Here is a 20,608-nt window from a genome sequence, read left to right on the forward strand (position 1 = left end):
ATGTATCCTGTGTGGTGAAATTTGTCTCTCTTTTGCAGTTGACGCACCTAATAGAAATTGTTCAGACTCCCCCCCCCCCCCCCCCCCCCCCACAGAATGCTATCGTATAAATCCATGGACAACTGTTTCACATACTGTATTTTCTATTGTGTTTCTAGAGAGAGCGCAGAAGGAGCAAGAATAATTGTAGAGGTTGATGACAAAACAGCAAGAATCAGAAACCAAAAGGTTAAGTTCTATTTTTTGACGTCCCTTTCCTCCTTGTGCTTCCTGCATTCTGATTGTACAAGAGTGGAAAATGATTTGTGACATTATGAATGTCTAGTGTACTCAACCTATGGAATTTTCCAGATGTAAAACTGAGACAGAACATTCAGGGACACAAACATACTGGCATGCATGCTGAGCTGTTCCAATAGCTGCAGTTTTGTAAAATAAACATAAATAGCGTTAGCCTTCTCTATCCAGAGCAACAATTGCTTCCTGTTTTTTAAAATATCTTTTTGGCAGTAAATTCATAGTAATTGTGAGTAACACTGGAATCATAGGCACATCTAGGCAGGTTTCTTTTCCTTCCTTCTCCTTTTCTGCCAAGCATTTTCATTTGAACACCAGTTTAACCATATCTACTGGAAATCTGAACTGTTCTTTGCAAAGTTCAAGTCATAAGATTCTTGAAGGCATTATTTTCCAGTTAGTGTAAAATATACTTTTCATATCTCCCAGCGTAACGCTGTTGTAGGTTTAAAAAGGGTTTAGATAATTTCCTGGAGGGAATGTACATAAATCTTTATTAGCCAAGTAGAATTGGGGAAGCCACAAGGATTACATCTCTTCATTGGGATCCTGCCAGATACTTGATTGGCCAGTGCTGGAAACAGGGTTCTGGGTTTGATGGACCTTTGTTCTGACCCAGTTTGATGATAATTCCATTATGTTGTGCTCCATATTGCTACTACCCCATTTTCTATTTAAATCTGGCTAATGATAACTGCAGACCTTTTTCCATGGCTGGGTTTATTTCTGTTGTAAAGGATGTTGATTTGCAGAGTCCGATATCTTCCACCTGGCCTGTTTTCTGTAGGAAATGAGACTTTGGTGTTCTTTTCTAGTTTTATCCAAACAGCCTGTCTTAAAAAAAAAATGGATTTTGACACCGATTTAAATTGAACCATAGAACAGGAGTACTCAGCAAGGGCTGCAGACTGTTTGATTTTAAGAGTATTTTCTATAAATATTCATTAGGTGTATTTGCAGACGTATTAATCTAAGAACAAGGCTAGTTTGCATAGTTTTATCTTGAAAACTGGATGCGTTAGTGACCTCCGGGGTCTGGCACTTTACAACTCCTGCCACACACATTAGACTGATGAAAGGAGTATGCTTGTATATGTATCAGTCTTTTTAGTATTTTCCAGTTTGTTTCTTTATGAGCAATTCTTTTTGTATGGTGTGAATTTTTTTATTTTTTTTAAAATAATGGTTGATTTGTTTTTCTTGTTAGCTGGACCATAGACTTGAAAGCTCATGGGATACCAGGGAGCGGATATTTGAGTTTGGCTTTGATTACTGCTACTGGTCAGTTGATCCTGATGATCCCAAACATGCATCTCAGGAAGTGGTAAGTGCTGTTATTATAGTTTCAGTGTTTGGTTTACTTTTTCTTCAGAGCTGCATATTTGGATATGTTTTTCTTTTTTGCAATACCATTTCTTCTTTGAATTTAGGAAGTGATGTTTCCTAAGGTTCTTCCCTGTCCTCTGTAATACTTTGCAGCTGTTGGACTAATGGATTTGTTCACTAAAACTCAAAGGCCACATTTATGCTGCTGCTGATATGCATCTAATTTTGTCTTTGGACTAAGATAAATCTGTAACAATAAATCATCTGAACATGTTGTTAGAGACTATAATTAACTAGCTTGCTAATAGTAAGTTACTGGTTGGTTAAGAGTTCTAACCTACGTTATCTAAAACTCTAAGTGGCCTACAACCAACATGCAAAAATCAAATTTAAAGATGAAAACTCCCCACAAAACAATCATAAAAATTAAAAATAACAAACTAAAACAAATATCTCTCTATATAAAATGCACCTCCAACGTTCTAATGAAGCCTCCACAAGTCCCAACGTTCTAAATCCATGGTGGTGTAGATCAAAATTCGCCCATGAGTGTTTGCCCCGCCCTCGCGTCAAACGTGATGACTTTGAGGATGGAGCAATGGCACTCAACCAATCGCATCGCTACGCCCTCGACGTCATCACGTTTGACGTGAGGGCGGGGCAGACATCGATCTACACCACTACACAAATGTGGGAACTTTCTGAGACTTCAAAAGAATGCTGGAGGTGCGTTTTAAATAGAAGAGACATGAGGAAAACAGATAGGTGGCTGAAGGGGGGGCAGGGGAGAGAGCACAATCGCTGGGTGGATGCAGAGGAGGAAGATGGGGGGCAGGGGCACAACACAATCGCTGGGTGGCCTCAAGGGGGGCAGGGAAGAGAGCAGATTCGCTGGATGGCTGCAGGGGGGCAGGGGAGACAGCAGAATCGCTGGGGGGGCCAGGGGACAGACCAGAATCACTGGGTGGCTGAAGGGGGGGGAAGGGAAACAGCAGAATCGATGAGTGGCTGTAGGGGGGTCAGGGAAGAGAACAGATTCACTGGGTGACTGGGGGGGGCAGGAGAGAGAGCAGAAACGCTGGGTGGCTGCAGGGGGGCAGGGGGAGACAGCAGAATCGCACACACTCTCTGCCTCACACACACACTTATCTGTCTCACAGACACACTCTCTCTGTCACACACACTCTCTCACAGTCAGTGTCTTTCTCTTACATAGTCTTTCACACTATGTCTCACACTGAATCACATTCACTCTTTATGTGAAGACACAGTCGGTCTCACACACACTCTCGGTCTCACACACTCGCTCAAATACACTCTCTTGGACTCAGTCTGTGTATTGCACACATACACTCGCACACTCTCTCTCACACACTCTCTCTCTCACACACAGTGTATCTGTGTGCAACACACTCTCTCTCACAGTCACTGTGTCTCACATACACATTCACACACACTCTCTGTCTCACAGACACACTCTCTCTCTGTCTCACACACACACACACTCGCACATTTCACTCTCTCACTCACACAGTCACTCTCACACACACACTCTCAAGCAAACACACTCCCAGGAAAACCTTGCTAGTGCCGTTTCATTTGTCTCTGAAACGGACCTTATTTACTAGTAAAATAATAAAATAGGAAACAGTGTTTTCCTCAACACTTCTATGTAAGACAAACTGTGGCAAATTAAAAGTGCTACGGAAACTGTCCCATTATCTTTACTCAAGAATATGACGTAAAAGCCTGTCTAAGATTATTGATTTTGAATGGTAGGGATATTTAAGTCTCAGCTGCACATGAGTCTCAGCCAACCAAACACAGCAATGTGAGGGATTATCTAATACAGTGTTTCCCAAGTCCGGTCCTGGAGTATCCCTTGCCAGTCAGATTTTCAGGCTATCCACAATGAATATGCATGAACTTGATTTGCATGCACTGCCTCCATTATATGCAAATTTTATTTGTGCATATTCATTGTGGATATCCTGAAAACGTGACTGGCAAGGGATACTCCAGGACCGGACTTGGGAAACACTGATCTAATAGACCTTGATTTTCTGTTCTTAAATCTTTGGTGGATTGTAAAATTTCAGAATTGCAGTAGTAGATGCAGGTGCCCTTGTTATTAAGGGCCTTGTGAATCAATCTAGGAATCTTAAGTGTAATACGCCATACAACTAGCAACCAATGCACTGAATACAAATAAGTGTTATGTTTAAATTCTATTTTATTGATAACATATGGTAAATACAATTTTAACCGGTAGTACAAATATCAATGTTTAAATCAACCTTTTGGTTCAGTTCAAGTCACCAATTTTCTTATTTCCCCCCCCCCCCTTTCTTTATTGCTACCAGTGTATATTTTATTTGAACCATTTTGTTTCTACAATGAGATATATATGTTTCAACAGTAAACAACCGAAATCTTTCATTGTCTTTTCTAATAAATACAACTGTCTACTTTACATAAAAGTTTTTACAGTAGTAACGTGTCTTCTTTCTTCCCTTCATAATCTCAACTGTATAACCCAACATATACCCCCCCTCCCCCCCCTTCCCCGGATCTTCCGCAGCTTTACTTGAGTGATATAGAGGGGCATAATTGAACGAAAACGCCTATCTCCATGGGCGTTTATCTCCGAGAACGGGTCCGTGAAGGGGCGGACCGAACCATATTTTCGAAAAAAATAGACGCCCATGTTTTATTCAACAATGTGTGAGCTGGGCGTTTTTGTTTTTCAGCGATAATGGAAAATGAAAGCGCCCAGCTCAAAAACGAATAAATCCAAGACATTTATTCATGGGAGGGGCCAGGATTCGTAGTGTACTGGTCCCCCTCACATGCCAGGACATCAACCGGGCACCCTAGGGGGCACTTTTACAAAACCAACAAAACCGGTAAAAGAGCTCCCAGGTGCATAGCACCCTTCCCTTGTGTGTTGAGCCCCCCAAATCCCCCTCAAAACCCACTGCCCACAAGTCTACACCATTACTATAGCCCTAAGGGGTGAAGGGGGGCACCTACATGTGGGTACAGTGGGTTTGGGGGGGTTGGACGACTAAAAAGCATTAAGCAGCACAATTGTAACAGGTAGGGGGGATGGGCCTGGGTCCACCTGCCTGAAGTCCACTGCACCCCCTAACAACTCCTCCAGTGACCTGCATACTGCTGCCAGGGAGCTGGGTATGACATTTGAGGGTGAAAATAAAAATTTGTGAAACATCATTTTTTTGTGGTGGGAGGGGGTTAGTGACCACTGGGGGAGTCAGGGGAGGTCATCCCCGATTCCCTCCAGTGGTCATCTGGTCATTTAGGGCACTTTTTGGGGCCTTATTCGTGAAAAAACAGGGTCCAGGAAAAGTGTCCTAAATTCTAGCTAAAAACGCATACTTTTTTCCCATTATCAGTGAAATGCGCCCATCTTTGTTCGGCAGATAACCACGCCCCAGTTCCGCCTTCGCCACACCTCTGACACGCCCCCATCCACGACGGAGTGCAGTTGAAAACGTCCAAAAATCGGCTTTCGATTATACCGCTTTATTCGGTTTTGTGAGATAAACGTCCATCTCCCGATTTAGGTCGGAACTTGGGCGTTTTTCTCGTTCGATTATAAGCAGGATAGTCTCAGTCAGGCTTAAACATTTATCAAATAACTTCTTGCCTTCGGGCTCATAGTGTCCCAAAACTTACTCCACCTCTGCTGAAATTGTTGTCCTGGTGCAGAGTCCATATTCTTCACTTCCAGACGTTCTATTCACAATAAAGATATCATTCGAGTGCGCCACTGCTGCCACATGGGGTGTTTGTAAGATATCAATTCTGCTAAGATTGACTGTTTGCCCACAATTATTGCTCTTTTGGCGAATGCAGCATATCCCCTCTTCGGGGAAGGTCCTAAGTTAGGTTGACCAAATAAAAGGGACACATCACAATGCCATGTCTGTCCCCAAATGGCTGAAGTATATCTTGTAATCTTTTTCCAAAATTCCTTTATTCTGTCACAATTCCACATCATATAGCCTGACGTTGCTCCCTCCTCCCCACACTTTGGGCACTCTCCCCAAGCGGAGAGCCCCATATGGAAGGCTCTTCGTGGAGGGATATGCAACCTCAGTGCCATTTTATACTGTACTTCCCAGTGAGAGGCCATGTTCGTAACCTTGCGAATCGATAATATATGAGTTTTTAACTGGGGTGCTGCAATCTTTATTTTTAAGTCCAGGGACCACCATTGTGCCAATTCCGTGTAATCCAGCTCCATAGCTGTGTCCCTTATATGTCTGTGATGATAGAACATTGGCACTTTTTGTTGCGATGCTAAAGTAAAAGCCGATGAGAGTTCCTCTTGCACGTCTTCCGTCAAGGATGTCCATGGTAAAGATGTGACGTAATGACGTAATTGATCATAGTAAAATTTCTCTTTTGCAGGAATATTGTGGTCTTTCTGTAAATCCTGAAACGGTCTCATACGGCCCTCTCTTGTCACTACTTGCAATAGATATACCAGTCCTTGCTTCTTCCATCGTTGAAATACAGAATACATAATTCCAGGTTTAAAAGCTGGATTATCACAAATTGATAAATATGGAGTCACCCTAGTATCAAAGTGGTGTAAACGGCACACCCACCCCCAGACCGCCTTTGCAGTCTTCATGATCCAAGAGTGATTCAGAGCATAGGGAATCGGGGCTCCCGCACTATGCAAATAGCTACTAAAGTGAACCTTCGGGGTAAAATTTAATTCCAATTCCGGATTTGTATATGCACTGGTGCCTCTATACCAATCATTTATAGTTCTCATTCCGCTAGCGATGTTTAGATATCTTAAATTTAACAGGCCCAATCCCCCATACTCTACTGGAGTGCTTAATATCGTTATCGGGAGGCGCGCCTTTTTCCCCTTCCAAAGAAAGGATTGCAATATTTTATTAATGGTTCGCTCATCTTCGCGCCTCATATATATTGGGATAGTCTGGAAAGTATAAATCCACTTGGGGGCTACTATCATATTGTAAAGGGCAATCCTCCCCAACAAGGAGAGCGGTAGTGCTGACCACGCCTGTAATTTAGCTGTTGTTTCCCTCATTAAATTTTGCAAGTTAAGCTCATATAATCTATTTAGATCCTTTGGGATCCAAACTCCTAGGTATTTAATAGATGTCTCTGCCCATTTAAATGAAACTTGAGCTTGCCAGTCGCGGAGTTCTCCCCCCACCACTTCAAGAACTGAGGACTTGGTGACACAAATAGGTGTTATATACTCAGTCTTGAAGCTGCATTTTGAGCAATCTGTAACGGCCTTAATATATTATCAGGAAGTCCTAGACACAATCAGTTACAATAGTTCAGTTGTGACAGTACTTTCGCCAGTATGAAAATGACTGTTGCTTAAAAAAAGATTTCAAACATCTCATTAGACATAACTTGAAAAAGATTGTTTGCACCAAATTTTTTTAAAAGTACATATTCAAAAGCCATAAGAACCCAGGCTGAAGGTAATGTGGATCACAGGTTCCTTGTCACTTGCAGCACATGAATCCAGGAACTAGTGGGTTAAGTCCGCCAACCAGCAGGTGGAGGTAGAGATAAACAAACTAAAGGCAGTGATGCTAGATGGCTAGCTCCTTCATCAGTTAGTATGTCTCTATCTCAGCAGATGGTGGACGGCTTTTCTCCAGCTCCTGGGCCCAAGGCCTCTGAGGGTGCTCCTGGGCCGGTGGCCAGTTTGAACTGCACTTCAAATTCCTTTCCTTAACTGTTTGTTTCTGCCTCCTCACTAAAAAAAAAAAAAAAAAAAAAAAGACAACCATAGAATTTATTTAACAGAGAAACACAGGGAAGTGTGTTTTTGCTGACAGCAGGTTTGTGTTACTGCTGTCCGAGTCCTGTTTTCTGTTACCTGCTTGTCTGAGCCTGCCTCGAAGTGGAGTTGGAGAGTTTTTTTTTCTTCAGCTCAGCAGTCAGTTCCCGTGCTTTCCCGGTCTGGGGTAAATCCTGCTGGGTTCCTGTTCGGGGACGGGCGATGGCAGCGGAGGCGGTAAAATGCTGTTCCCAATGCGGGAAACGGCGTTCGGCGGTGGGCCTTTGCTGTACAATCTTATAAGTCAAGGGGTAAAGTGGACTCTAATGTTTTTTGGGATTAAGTAGATAATTTACTTGGAGAGAATAATTGTCGGGATATAGTTGTCAATTGGCAGAAAATAAGTGATGATGTTTTAAATGAAATTGCTCCAAGTAAGGTAAGAAGGAAAACTTGTAGAAAGTCTGATTTATGGTTTTCCAATGAGTTATTACTGTTAAAATAGACGTGTCGTAGGTTGGAAAGGAAATGGAGGAAATGTCAATGCTACTAGGAAAGCATGGAGATCAGCAATAAGAACCTACAAATTAAAATTGACTGACAGTAGAAAAGAATATTATTCCAGGCTGGTAGGTGTAGAATGTTTTTAGATAAAAATGAATTATGCAATTTGTTAGATCTTTTGACTAATGTTGATAATGTAATATCTATCAGACAGGCAACAATCCATAATGTTTGGCAGCAACTCATCGCCACCATGGGCATCTACCTGTGGGGTACCACAAGGATCGATATTGTCACCTATTCTGTTCAACATTTACCTCTAGCCACTAGCTGAGCTGATTTGGTCAATGAACACTCGGTTCTACATCTAAGCGGTAAATAAATCCTAGTAAATGTATTATTTATTAGGATTCATTTACTGCCTTTTTGAAGGAATTCACTTAAGGCAGTGTACAGTAAGAATAAATCAAACATGAGCAATAGATAATTAAAGCAGTAACAATATTCACATAATACAAAGTATGGCATAGTATAGTACTTACAATGTCAACACAATACATAATAGAACATTTTAATTGATAGGAAAGGTATAAGCAAAGATGGAACATATAGGTGTCCTTTTACTAAGTGTGCTGAAAAATGGCCTGCGGTAGTGTAGACGCGTGTTTTGGGCGCGTGCTGAAATAATGTAGGAAAAGACATTAGCTCCAGTTTCATCTGCGCTTGGAGCCTATTTTAAAAATAATGTGGTTTTGTAAGCGACAGGTTGCCTTGGTCAGACACTTTCTCAACCTTGCTAAACTGACTTTGCGACTTGTTGGAAGAACTTGCAAGTGCCCTCTTTACAGTTGTGGAGAAGTAAACTTGATTACATTTATTGAATGGAGAAGCTGGCTGATACTCTTACTAAGGCCAAATACAGCTGGAAAAAGGTCTCGGGAACTTAGAAAAGTTCCATTTTTTTCACTTGATGAGTTCTTTTTTTCTCTTTTTTGGGTTGTCTGTTATTTGGGGAATAGAGCTTGTACTCGCTCTTCCTGCAATTCTGGGGGGGGGGGGGGGGGATTTGTTGGTTGGTCATGGGGAGGAGGGGTTGTTTAAAACTTATAAAGGGGAAAGTTCCCTATGTGTTTTTGTTTGGGTCATGCTGCTTGCCTTTGCTATTGTGTTTTGCCTTTGTACTATTATCTTGTGCTGTAACTATTGTTTTCATTCTCAATGAAGACTTCCTGTTACCTAAAAAAAAAAAAATAGAGGTGGAATCTTTTAGATGTTAACCATCACCATCGTATGAATATCTTTTAGAGAAGCCTGTCAGACTTGTGAGTTCTTGTACCAAGTTGAGCACTGCTGAGTCTGTTACTCGGACCAGGTTCTGCTTGGCAGCCGGACAACCCCGGGTTTCACCTGCGCTGATCGGCGTTCCTCAGAGGTTGAGCCCCTAGGTGCGAGTGGCCTGCAGGACTTACAAGATGGAGCTGGAAGCAGGATGGTGAACGTATTGGCCAGGCAGGCAGCAGGCAAGAGAGTGATCAAGGTACAGGCAAAGTCAATAGGCAGGCAGCAGGCAGGGGAGTAATCTAGGAACAGGCAATGTCAACAGGCAAGCAGCAGGCAGGGGAGTAATCCAGGTACAGGCAATGTCAATAGGCAAACAGGCAAGTGAATAATCCAGGCACAGGTAAAGTCAGTAGGCAGGCAGCAGGTCAAGAGGGTAATCCAGGTACAGGCAAAGGCAGCAGGTCAAGAGGGTAATCCAGGTATAGGCAAAGTCAGCAGGCAGGCAGCAGGTCAAGAGGGCAATCCAGGTACAGGCAAAGTCAACAGGCAGGCAGCAGGTCAAGAGAGTAATCCAGGTTCAGGCAAAGTCAGCAATAGGGACAAGTAGATAAGAAGCAAACTACTGAGCAAGTAACTCCTACCAAAGTAGAAGCCAAAGCATGGAGTCTAGGAAGAGCTCAGCTGATAAAGTGCTGGCGTCTGACATCAGCAGGAACCAGCAAGGAAAAGGAGCACAGCCATAGGACAAGAGCATGGGAAGGAGGAACCGGAAGACCAACAGGAGAGTAGCAAAGGAAGCCAGGCAGAGGGAGAGCAGACACAGGTGGGTGGAAGCAAAGCAATTAAGGAGCCTTCAACCACCGCTCTCTGAACAAACCCAGAGAAGAAATACACACACATGGCTCAGGGCAGTGCCAGTCAAGTGTGTGTGTCAATGGGACCCCGCGCACCCCGAGGATGCCGCTTGCGTTGAAGTAGGGGGCATGGCAAAGCCTTTGGACTCCCAGAGCTGTCTCGTTGATTATTTGACCCAATTTGAGTTTAGAGTTATAGTTTATTAATGCTTGCTATACCACCTGATTGAGAATGACTTTAAGATTTTCTATCGCTGGTATTACTCGCCACTGAAACTGAAGAAGATTTTTCCAGCAACATTGGATGTGTGTTGGAGAGGCTGTGGCGAACAGGGAACCTTTTTCCACATATGGTGGACTTGTCCAGTTGTACAGAACCAGTGAGTCTTGATAGTTGATACCTTACGAGATATACTAGGGAAGAAGAAACCACGACGGGCGGAATACTGTCTGTTACATCACAAACCCACTTCAATTAATATATCTCAGCATAAATTTGCTATTTTGTTGTTCTCTGCCAGTAAATTGGTTATAGCACAGGCCTGGAAGCAGCCTCTTTGCCTCCCCTGTCTCGTATCTTGCAAAAGCTAGGTGGAATTTTCCAACTCTTCAAGCTTACAGCTCTATGACACAGTCGGTTGGCCAAATTTTATGACATTTGGAGGGTATACGAACAATGGAAGTTGAGACCAGATACCCCACCCAAATGACAAACAATTAATATGTTTAACACGATATATTTTGGACTGGATAGGTACAGACTGCTGTATTAGAAGGGAGGAGGGGGGAGGGGTGAAGTTCTGTTGTTTTGATGTCTGTATTACTGGAATGTTTCGAATGTATACTTGCAAGACTTCAATAAAACTTAAGAGCCCCTAAATGATTCTCCCTGTAGCATGCCAGATCACTCTGCTTGAGGAAAGGTGTTCTTGGCAAATGTTTGGCTGGATCTCAGTAGCCTTAGTAGGTTATGCTAGACCATTGTGTAATAAGTACTTGGGAGGTGTTATGCATATTGCCTTAAAAGTGATGTCAAGGATCTTAAAGGTTATGAGAAAACTCTGGTCACCTTCTGTGGATTCCGAATTTTAACTTATCCTCAGCTGGAACCTTTGTACTTCACAAACACAAACTGAATAAGAGCTAAATATTGACTATGGGCCTTATATTCAGAGGATTTATTCTTCTTTCTTTGAGAGTTATGCTCCTTAATTGGCCTTTCTGAAAATTGCTAGGACTGAGTACCTAAACCTATACTCAGATTTTCACTATACACCTAAATTTAGGAGCTTAAAAAGTAGCAACTTGGGTGCATTTAGGGTGAGGAAAATTAAGAGCTTAGCACTGAGCTTCACCACTAGGCTTATAAATTTGGCTCATAAATGTAGGCAAATGAGTGGCAGGCCTAAATTTATAGCAAAAGTTTACATTTATAAATCAAGATCAGTTCTCAGTTGAAAACTTGGGCTCCTTTAAAAAAAAAAAAAAAAAAAAAGGCTCCCGTTTGGCTGAAAATAGACACAAATTTAGGAGCACAGCTTTTTCTGAATATCGGGACCATTGTTTTTATCCTATTTTTTTTCCAGTTCTTGCAGGGCTTTTTTTTTTTTTTATATTATAAACTTGAGGAAACTGAATTGTTTGGCACAAACTAGGATTTCTTTAAATATCTTAACAAAATCCATTTCCTGTGAGGTGGATGTTGGCCAACTTAGCCTTTCAGTGCATTGGCCTTCTCATCAAGCATATTGTTACTTATGTTAACCCAGGAGCAAACTGAAATTCATGGTTGATTTCATGAAATAAGGCAGTAACTGGGTAATATATGTAGGAACAAAGGATACAAACACAGAATATCTATTTTATTATCAGTAACAATTACAACCAACTTCATCCGTGTTTCTATTCATTGCTTGGGAGAGTGATTCTGGGTTAATTGTGGATGTATTTTCATGGCTGTTGTGAGCAAGGTATTGTCTGTAGTTTGGTACTCTGATCTGAGCCAAACCATGATTACCCTTTTTGGAACTTATTCTATAAAGGTTATGCTTCTAAATTTATACTCCTAATTTAGGAGCATACTCTGTGTCATAAATTAGGAGCATAAATTTTAGGATCGTAAATTTAGGAGCATAACCTTTATAGAATAAGGTCCTTTATTTCTGTCATCTTGATTAGGATAGGAATAATAAATCCTGTCTCCCATCTGGCATAATAAAATAATAATACTACTAATAAAAGTAATGAGGGTAAAGCTTCATATTGGATGGCAGTAAGAGAGGGGCAGTGAATTTCAGTGCTTGAATACCTCATCTACATGCTGCTGGTCTAGATGATAATTTATATATGTGGAATAATTTTATAAACAGGCATCTATAAAATGACCAAAAATGTTCCTGTTTTATGTGGGCATCACTGGCATCTGTGTACCTTTAAAAAAATAAAAAAAAAAAAAGCTTCCAAAACCATCATCGATAGTGCACAGACACTCATACAAATTTACAACTGTTTTTAGGCAGGTGCAGATGTGTGCATGTACTGTATGTGGTTATGAGTGCGTGTTAAAAGTATACATGTACGCCGTGACTGTAACCTGTTGCACCCATCTATGGGTTTAACATATAAAAGTAGGTATCGTGTTGGTGTGTGCTTAGTGTGTACACCCCCATGCAATTTTATAATAGCCATTTCCCGTCTGTTAAACACATTTTAGACAGGAAGGATGACTATTATAAAATAACCCAGAGCATGCTTGTGTAAAATATAGGCATACTGAGAGATTATGCCTGTTTTTACACAGCCAATCAAATTCATCTTCTTCCTCAAATAAATCCTTTGTTGGACTTGCACGCAGACTAGAAAGCTAGGTGATAGGCAGGCTATAAATATAGGAAATAAGTAAAATATTGGGCCCCAAGATTCTTTGATTAGTAACAAACAAACATAATAAGTGATGACAGGTAAAGACTAAACCCCATCCAAAATGGTCCATCCAGTTTGTTGGGTTGAGCTTGATCCACTTTGGAAGCAATTCTATAATTGGGCGCCCTCATTTAGCTGCCCAAAAAATGCAGGTAGTGAGCCTATTCTACAAGGACTGTAAGGTGCATAAATGTTCTTATTGGTGTGCCTAAATGTAGACCTAAGAAAATCAGACCTTGCCATCTTCAACATTTAGGAGAGAAATTATCAACATGGGATACCATTGCAGGTTATTTTAGAACAGTCCCATTTTATGCATTGAGACCTAGTTACTTAACAGCAACCCATGTTGATTAGCCCCCCCCCCCTCCCCCCATGTTTAAGCTAATATCCAGGACTTAGATTGTGTTAAAGTTTGAATTTTAAACATGGTCCTTCCATGCAGGTTGTAGCCTTCTTGTAAGCCCAGTTCTGTTCAAGGATGTTACTGCCCATTTGTCCTCCCTGTTGTCTCCCCCCCCCCCCCCCCAAAATGTTCCTTACTCTCTATTCCGCCATTGTATTAATATGTTGTTCCTTCCATACATGTTGTTAGCCGCATAGAGCCTGCTATGTTGGGAATATGTGGGATACAAATGTTCTAAATAAATAAGTAGGCAGGCGACTTACAAAATCCAGCATGGAGTGAAAAAAAGAAGCAAATCGCCAAAACACCTTTTGGAAAACTTAATTCACCACGTAGTGCTGCTGCTTTTCAGGAGAGAAGCTGTTTTAAGTCCAGTAGCTGGGATTGTTTATAGTGCACCACTGGGTTGTTACGTTCGAGCCCCTGACGCAGCCCTTTTTATTGGGCGAAAAGCAGCTGTGTCTGCCCTTTTATTCAATTGATTATTTTGTGGTGAATAAATTGAACTTTTCCTAAATGTCGGCCTATACATAATCTCTATGACAGGTATAAATGGACATGCCTAAATGTGGTATTTACTTGTGAAACTTAAAAATATTCTGTAAGTAGTCTGCATAAATATCAGCCATGTCTATGCCCTGCCCATGACCCTCTCCTGTGATCACCCACCTTGCACTTATGTGCTAAGTCATTTAAACGTGTAATTATAAAATAACACTTGGGTTCTCTACTGCCATGTTAGCGCATAAGTGTACACTTACCCACGTGGATAGCAGTATTCTGTAAATTTAATGCACTTAAATTTAGGTGACCTGTTATAGAATGAGGATTTATGTATAAATTCCCATATGCTGTCCAACATCAACTGTTCTGTATTTTACCCAGCCTCTCAACTCCTTTCTTACTGTTGCTCGCCAAAATCTGTTACAGTAACAGCCAGTGCTACTGGTAGGCCATTTCAGACCTTGCCATCTTCAACATTTAGGAGAGAAATTATCAACATGGGATACCATTGAAAGTTATTTTAGAACAGTCCCATTTTATGCATTGAGACCGTTACTATTAATCTGCCTTAACATTAATCCATGTTGACAAGCCCCCCCCCCCCCCCCCCCCCCCGTGTTTAAGCTAATATCCAGGACTTAGATTGTGTTAAAGTTTGAATTTTAAACATGGGCCTTCCATGCAAGTTGTAGCCTTCTTGTAAGCCCAGTTCTGTTCAAGGATGTTACTGCCCAATTCTGTTGTACTTGCTCTAGCACATGCTTCTGGTAATTTGTTAATTAATACAGTCTTTTGACAAGTATTGTAGATCCGTGTCATCATATCTTTGATACCATTTTACATTTCATAGTTACAGCAAGTACAGGCTTGTTGTATGGGGCTCATTGTTCAGTAAATAACTCACATCCAGTAAATATTGTATAGACTTGGCACACACAGCTTATCCACATAATTTTTCAAACTCTGTTTCATGTTTGTGCCAAATCTGTTTGGGGATATGGACAAGAGAAATTTTTCTTCAGATATGTCAAGCTCATTGGACTCGTCATTCTTTCTTTTAGAAACGATGCAGTTGAGATTTCATACCAATATTAAATATGGGAAGTTATTCTTATAATTAATCTTAAATCAAGGGGGTAATTTTAAAAGGTACTTCCAAGTGGAAAACAATGTTTTCTGCAGAAATAACCATGGATAAAATTGCCTGGCATATAGCTTCTAAACCTGTGCTCATAAAGGGCCCTGTTTACTAAGCTGAGTTATTGCACGCTAATGCTTAGCGCGTGCTAAAAACGCTGTGTAGATGCCCATAATATTCCTATGGGCATCTACATGGTTAGTCTGCACTAATTTTTATCACGCTAAAAATGCTAACGCACCTTAGTAAACAGGGCCCAAAATCTGTATATGTATAAGTTTGTCTGACCTAAACGGAGGCATTCAGGAGGGCAGAGCTGAGATAGAGTTCAGACTTACATGCGTACTTTGGGGGAAATTCAGTAAATGGCGCCAGAACGTTCCGCTCTAAGCTAGTATCCTGCAAAGGGTGTTCTTTACAGAATGCTAGTTTAGCACGCATTTCGTGCCTGACTCTGGGCATGAGCATTTACGCCTACCAAAAGTTGGTGTAAATGCTGGTGCCCAACTAGTGGCAGTTAAGCGCGTAAATTCTAAATTCTGGGAACTCCTCTGACCCGCCCATGCTGTAGGCATGCGTGTAACTCCTAATTGCTGGAAGTTAAGTGCCTGTTGACTCCAATTAGTGATTAATGCATAATTAGTGTCCAGTCGAGGTCACTAGTACCTGATAGTAACCCAAATAGTAGCAATGTTCCATGCTACCGATCCCAGGGCAAGCAGTGGCTTCCCCCATATCCATCTCAATAACAGTGGACTTTTCCTCCAGAAACGTGTCCAACCTTTTTTTAAACCCGTATACGCTAACCACTGTTATCCACATCCTCCGGGAATGAGTTCTAGAACTTAACTATTCTTTGAGTGAAAACATACCTTCTCCTATTTGTTTTAAAAGTATTTCCATTAACAGGTTTTGAGTCTTGTGTTGGGGGGGGGGGGGTGCAAGGAGAGTGACTTCTCCCCCAAATGGATTTTGAATAAAATGGCACCTATGCAGATTAGCCCTTCAGCTTCACACTGATGCCTGAGCTCAAAACCTGGCTGTTTTTTGTTTTTGGGAGGGGAAGGGTGACACTAGACCCCAGGGACCTGTCTTTAAAATTCTGGATGGGTGAGTGTGATGCCACTAGACACCAGGGAGGGACGCTGTGTGGACTGGACCAGAAAAGTGCCCTTGCATGCTTGCTTTGGTTGATTTTTAATGTCACCCTTCCTGTCAGTGCCTGAGCAAATCACCGCTGAGGCACTGACAAGAAAGATGACACTAATCAGTGAGCTGCGCATTGCTGCTGTGATTTTAATGCAGCAGTAATTTACATGCTCGTTGATTTATAGCATGCTGCAGTATATTTCTGGCAGTATTTACAGTAGAGCTGCAGCTCTACCATGAGGTATACTGCATTTCCCCCTTAGTGAGCAGGACAGCAGGAGAAAATAGATTGTGAAGACCATACAAGGTGTGTTACATCATGCATGCTAACCTTGTGGATACAGTTCATCAGGCTTTGAATCTTGCTCAGCAAATTGAGGAGTGGGTGTTTTTGTTGTTTTATATACTGTGGGTTTCTTTCAGTATTTCCCCCTTTAACATCTCCTGAAATTGGGCTGTCTATGTCAAAATATATTTAAACAAAGTGGTGTTTGGATTGAAGTGCAGGCAAACAGTTTTGGTATTTTCCCCTTTGATCACATTTCATTCCTTGAGTGTATGCCTTGTACTACTTTGGCCCATTGCCAAATGTTGCTGACATTTGAAGAGCAGATTTGCATGTGTGGAAAACATAAACTTCAAGCATATTTTAATTAGACAATGCATTCTCTGTGGTTCTGAAGAGGGCTAGCTTCAGTCCCCTCATTATCGTTGTCATTGGTCTATTCAACTCTGCTGGGGTTCCTAAGGAACTCCTTTCTAATCAATAACAGTGCTGCTGATTTATTTGCTCTGACTGCTGCAGCACTCTGTGGTTAGTACCAGGCAGGCTGGGGCTGGAAGTTAGAGGCTGACTGAAACCGGTGGTTTTGGTTTCAAACAAAACCAAATCCACAGCTGAATCAAAAGCCCTTCTCTCAGCCAGACCTGCCTGCTCCCTCCCAGTGGAAGATAGCATCCCCCCCCCCCGCGCTTGCCTGCCTTCCTGCCCCTCCCACCACCGCAAAAAAGGAGTACTTCTGGCCACTTTGTTCCCCCTCACCCCCGTCAGAGACCTGATCCCTCAGTTACTCGACCTCCTCCCTCCCCCATTGGCATTCCCCAGGCCCACCTTAACAAGCCCTGGTTGTCTAGTGGCGTCTTTGGGGCAAGAATGAAGCCCACTCTTTCCTGCCTGGGGCCACTGTTCAATGGAAATAGCTACCAAGACTTCCCATGGCTGCCTCATGAGAATCCTTGGTAGACATTTTGAGATTTGGCATTGGTGTAAGGAGGAGAGACTTGAGATTGTTCTTGGTTATGCATGCCGGTGCCAATCTCAAAATGACTGTCAGGACCTCCTATGGCAGTCTCGGCTGCCTTTTCCATCAAGCAGTGTCACTGGGAAGAAGCCACTAGACCACCATGGCTTGTTAAGGTAGGCCCAGGGAGGGCCTATGGGGGTGGAGGGTGTAGGACGGTGGCCTGGAAGAACTCTCTGCAGCAGGGGGGGGGCAGAGTCCATTTTCTGCCATTGGGTGGCCTGAGGGGGGGGACACAGAGTCATCGTTGGGGGGGGGAGGGTTGAGTTTACTGCAAAAAATGCACTGGCAATTTTCGGCAGAAACCGAACCTAGAGTTTGTTGGCCAAAATTCAGTTGGCTTCTACTGGGAGTTACAGGGGCACCAGTGATTGAGTGTCAGTGCCCACATAGCTAACAAGGCACATTGGACTATATAAATAGGAGTCCTATAGCACCAAATATTGACCATACCCAGATAGCTTCAGGTTGCTGCCAGAAATCCAGAGATTTAATGCCAGTGCCTGGATAGGGCCCAGCTCTGAATGTCTGGGTCTCATATAGCTGGTGACAGCATTTTTTTTTTTAAATGACCACTACCAGCATAATATTTACTTTAGATGTTAACCTAGGTGCCTGCTTATAAAATGTAGTAAAGACGCCTGTTTTGGTCCTATTTTATAAAGATACATAAGTGCCTATATTACTGATTTTCGAAGCAGACAGACATCTCAAAATGGCCAAAAACACGTCCATCTGCTGAAAAAGTCTAAATCACGATTTTCAAACAGGTTGAATTTGGACATTTTCCACTGAGTTCATCTAAATAGCAAGGCAGTGTGTTGTGGGCATGTTTTAGGTGGGACTAGGGCGGCCCCAAAATTAGGATGTCCAAATCTATGAAGAGAAGTATATTTTTATCTAGACCTATTTCAAGCACGTTCGACTTTACAAACAAAAAATGCTCTGAATGATCAGCTGACCACTGGATGGATTAAGGCTTCACTCCTCCGTAATCCCCCACCCCCAAGAACTGAAACTGAAAGGGAATTACCAGATGCTATGATAGCATCCGTTATTATAAACATATCCAACAGAGCAGCAAGTAACTCCTAGAGTACCCTAGTTAGTGGTCAGTGCAGTGGACTGTGAGCAAGGAGATCCAGGTCCAAATCTCACTCCCCCTAGTATATTTGTGGTGGAAATTGTGAGCTTTCCAAAAACACCAACTTATTTACTGTACCTAAATATAGGAGACACCTGCAGAGTGGAATGTGATTGCAGTGGTGTACAGTTAGGTGCTGTAGCTTTTAATCTGTTCCAGGAGGGCTCAGAATACAAAATAAAGGAGTTATGGTACTAAGTTGATTTTTGGACATCATAAATATGATAAATTACACCATTGTTAAATGAGTTGTATTGGTTGCCTGTTAAAAAAAAGCCAGGATTGTGTATAAAGTGTCTTGCCTAGTTTTTAAATCTTTAAACAGTCAGGGATCTGCTTACCTATTTGATTTGTTAAACCGTTCTACTTTTCACTTGAGACCTAGAATTAAGGACAACAATCTTCTTATATATCCAGTCATTAGGCATATAACATCTAAACGTCATCATGAACGCTTATACTCTTATCAGGATACTTGTTTCTGGAATTCTTTACCTTTAGATTTAAGATTAGAAATCTCCTATGGTTTATTTTGTAAGAAGTTTAAAACATTTAATGAATACTTAATTGTAAGTTGTTTAATTGATAAGTTTAACCTACAATGATTGTGTAAACTGTATTTATAATTATTCAACTGTATGTTTAAATAGTATTGTTGTACACTGCTTCAAACCAATTTGAGGAATTAGCAGTATATTAAGTACCAGATTAGATTAGATTACAATTTACCTGGCTGCCATTTCTGACCACTAGGTTGCCCCTCTGATCTGCAGGGATGTTTGTGTGGCCATTTCTCTCAAAATGATGTTTTAGTGTCTGGTTTTTGGTGTTTATAATTTGGACTTGGCACTTTGAAAATTGGCTTTTCTTTGTTGATGTCTTTTGTGCAAATATGTCCATCTTAGAGCCATTTTTGAAAGGGAAACCCTGACTTAATGAGCTAAACGTCACAATTCTGACTTGGACTTAGTTTTTTCAAAAATGCCCCTCCACAGTTCTTTAGAAAAGACTAGTATAAATTCAGCGGCAGTGGCACCTACATTTAAAGCACGGACATTATGCCTTTTCAAGATCATGTGAATGCTAGCCCATACCTTATAAAATACAGACGTACGTTGCAGCTTCACCCAAACGCCACCTTGTGCACGCTTGCTGTAAAATTGCTGCATTCTTCTAGGCATGGTCTAACATTTACACTTTTATAAATGGTTTATAAAATTGTATGCTCATACTGTTCATTTTAAAATGCAGTATTTTGGGTTTAAATGTAGTACATTTGTAGACAATTAAAAAAAAAAATCATGGCTTAATACATACCTAGAAATGAGAAAACAAAACCCAGCTTACTGGGTTTTCCCCTAAGCTTTAGAGCATTTGGGCTGTTCATAGAAGAACTCCAGAAGAAGAAAATGTGGGTGTCAAATGGCATGTTCTCACTGAATAATTGCTAGGTTGCATACATTCCAGTATTCTTTGCCTCTCTCTGATCAAAACTAAGACAGAAATGAAATGGAAAAAAAAATCAGCTGTAACAAGAAGGCCCTTTTTTGTCAAGTGATTGGAGCTGTGTATAATGAGCTGCAAGGGAGGGGGCAGGGAAATCTCCATCAGCATTTCATTTCGTTTATGCTGTCTGTGCCAACAACACAGCTGCTGTGTTCAACAGCTATTTAACTGGCTAGATTTTAAGGGAATAACCTCATACTTTTGGCTAAACCATGCTGTCTTCACTATCCAATAGAAAGTTTCACCATGAGCCTTTTTGAAGGAGTGCTATTCACTCTGAAATCAATTTGCATGATAAGATTAGGACAGTACAATTATAAGTTTCCATTTTTCAGTATTTTATATTTTTGTCTTCTGTAACTGAAAGAACATTCGGACGTTTACTATTTATAATAATATTTGTATTTGTTGGATCACATCCATTTTCATAATTTCATTCTCTTTCTAATCTGGTTCACCCCAGCTGC

General features: G+C 41.5%; 1 protein-coding gene across 1 annotated transcript in view; it reads left to right on the forward strand.

Moving 5' to 3' along the window:
• Positions 1 to 20,608, forward strand: part of STARD9 (StAR related lipid transfer domain containing 9) — a 258,736-nt gene that overhangs the window by 45,326 nt on the left and 192,802 nt on the right. Inside the window, exons 2-3 of the mRNA XM_030213696.1 lie at positions 159 to 228; positions 1,505 to 1,621. Of these exons, the coding sequence (XP_030069556.1) occupies positions 159 to 228; positions 1,505 to 1,621 (187 nt within the window). The remainder of the gene's footprint in view (positions 1 to 158; positions 229 to 1,504; positions 1,622 to 20,608) is intronic.

This window comes from Microcaecilia unicolor, chromosome 9, assembly GCF_901765095.1.
Source record: "Microcaecilia unicolor chromosome 9, aMicUni1.1, whole genome shotgun sequence".
NCBI classification, from domain to species: domain Eukaryota; kingdom Metazoa; phylum Chordata; class Amphibia; order Gymnophiona; family Siphonopidae; genus Microcaecilia; species Microcaecilia unicolor.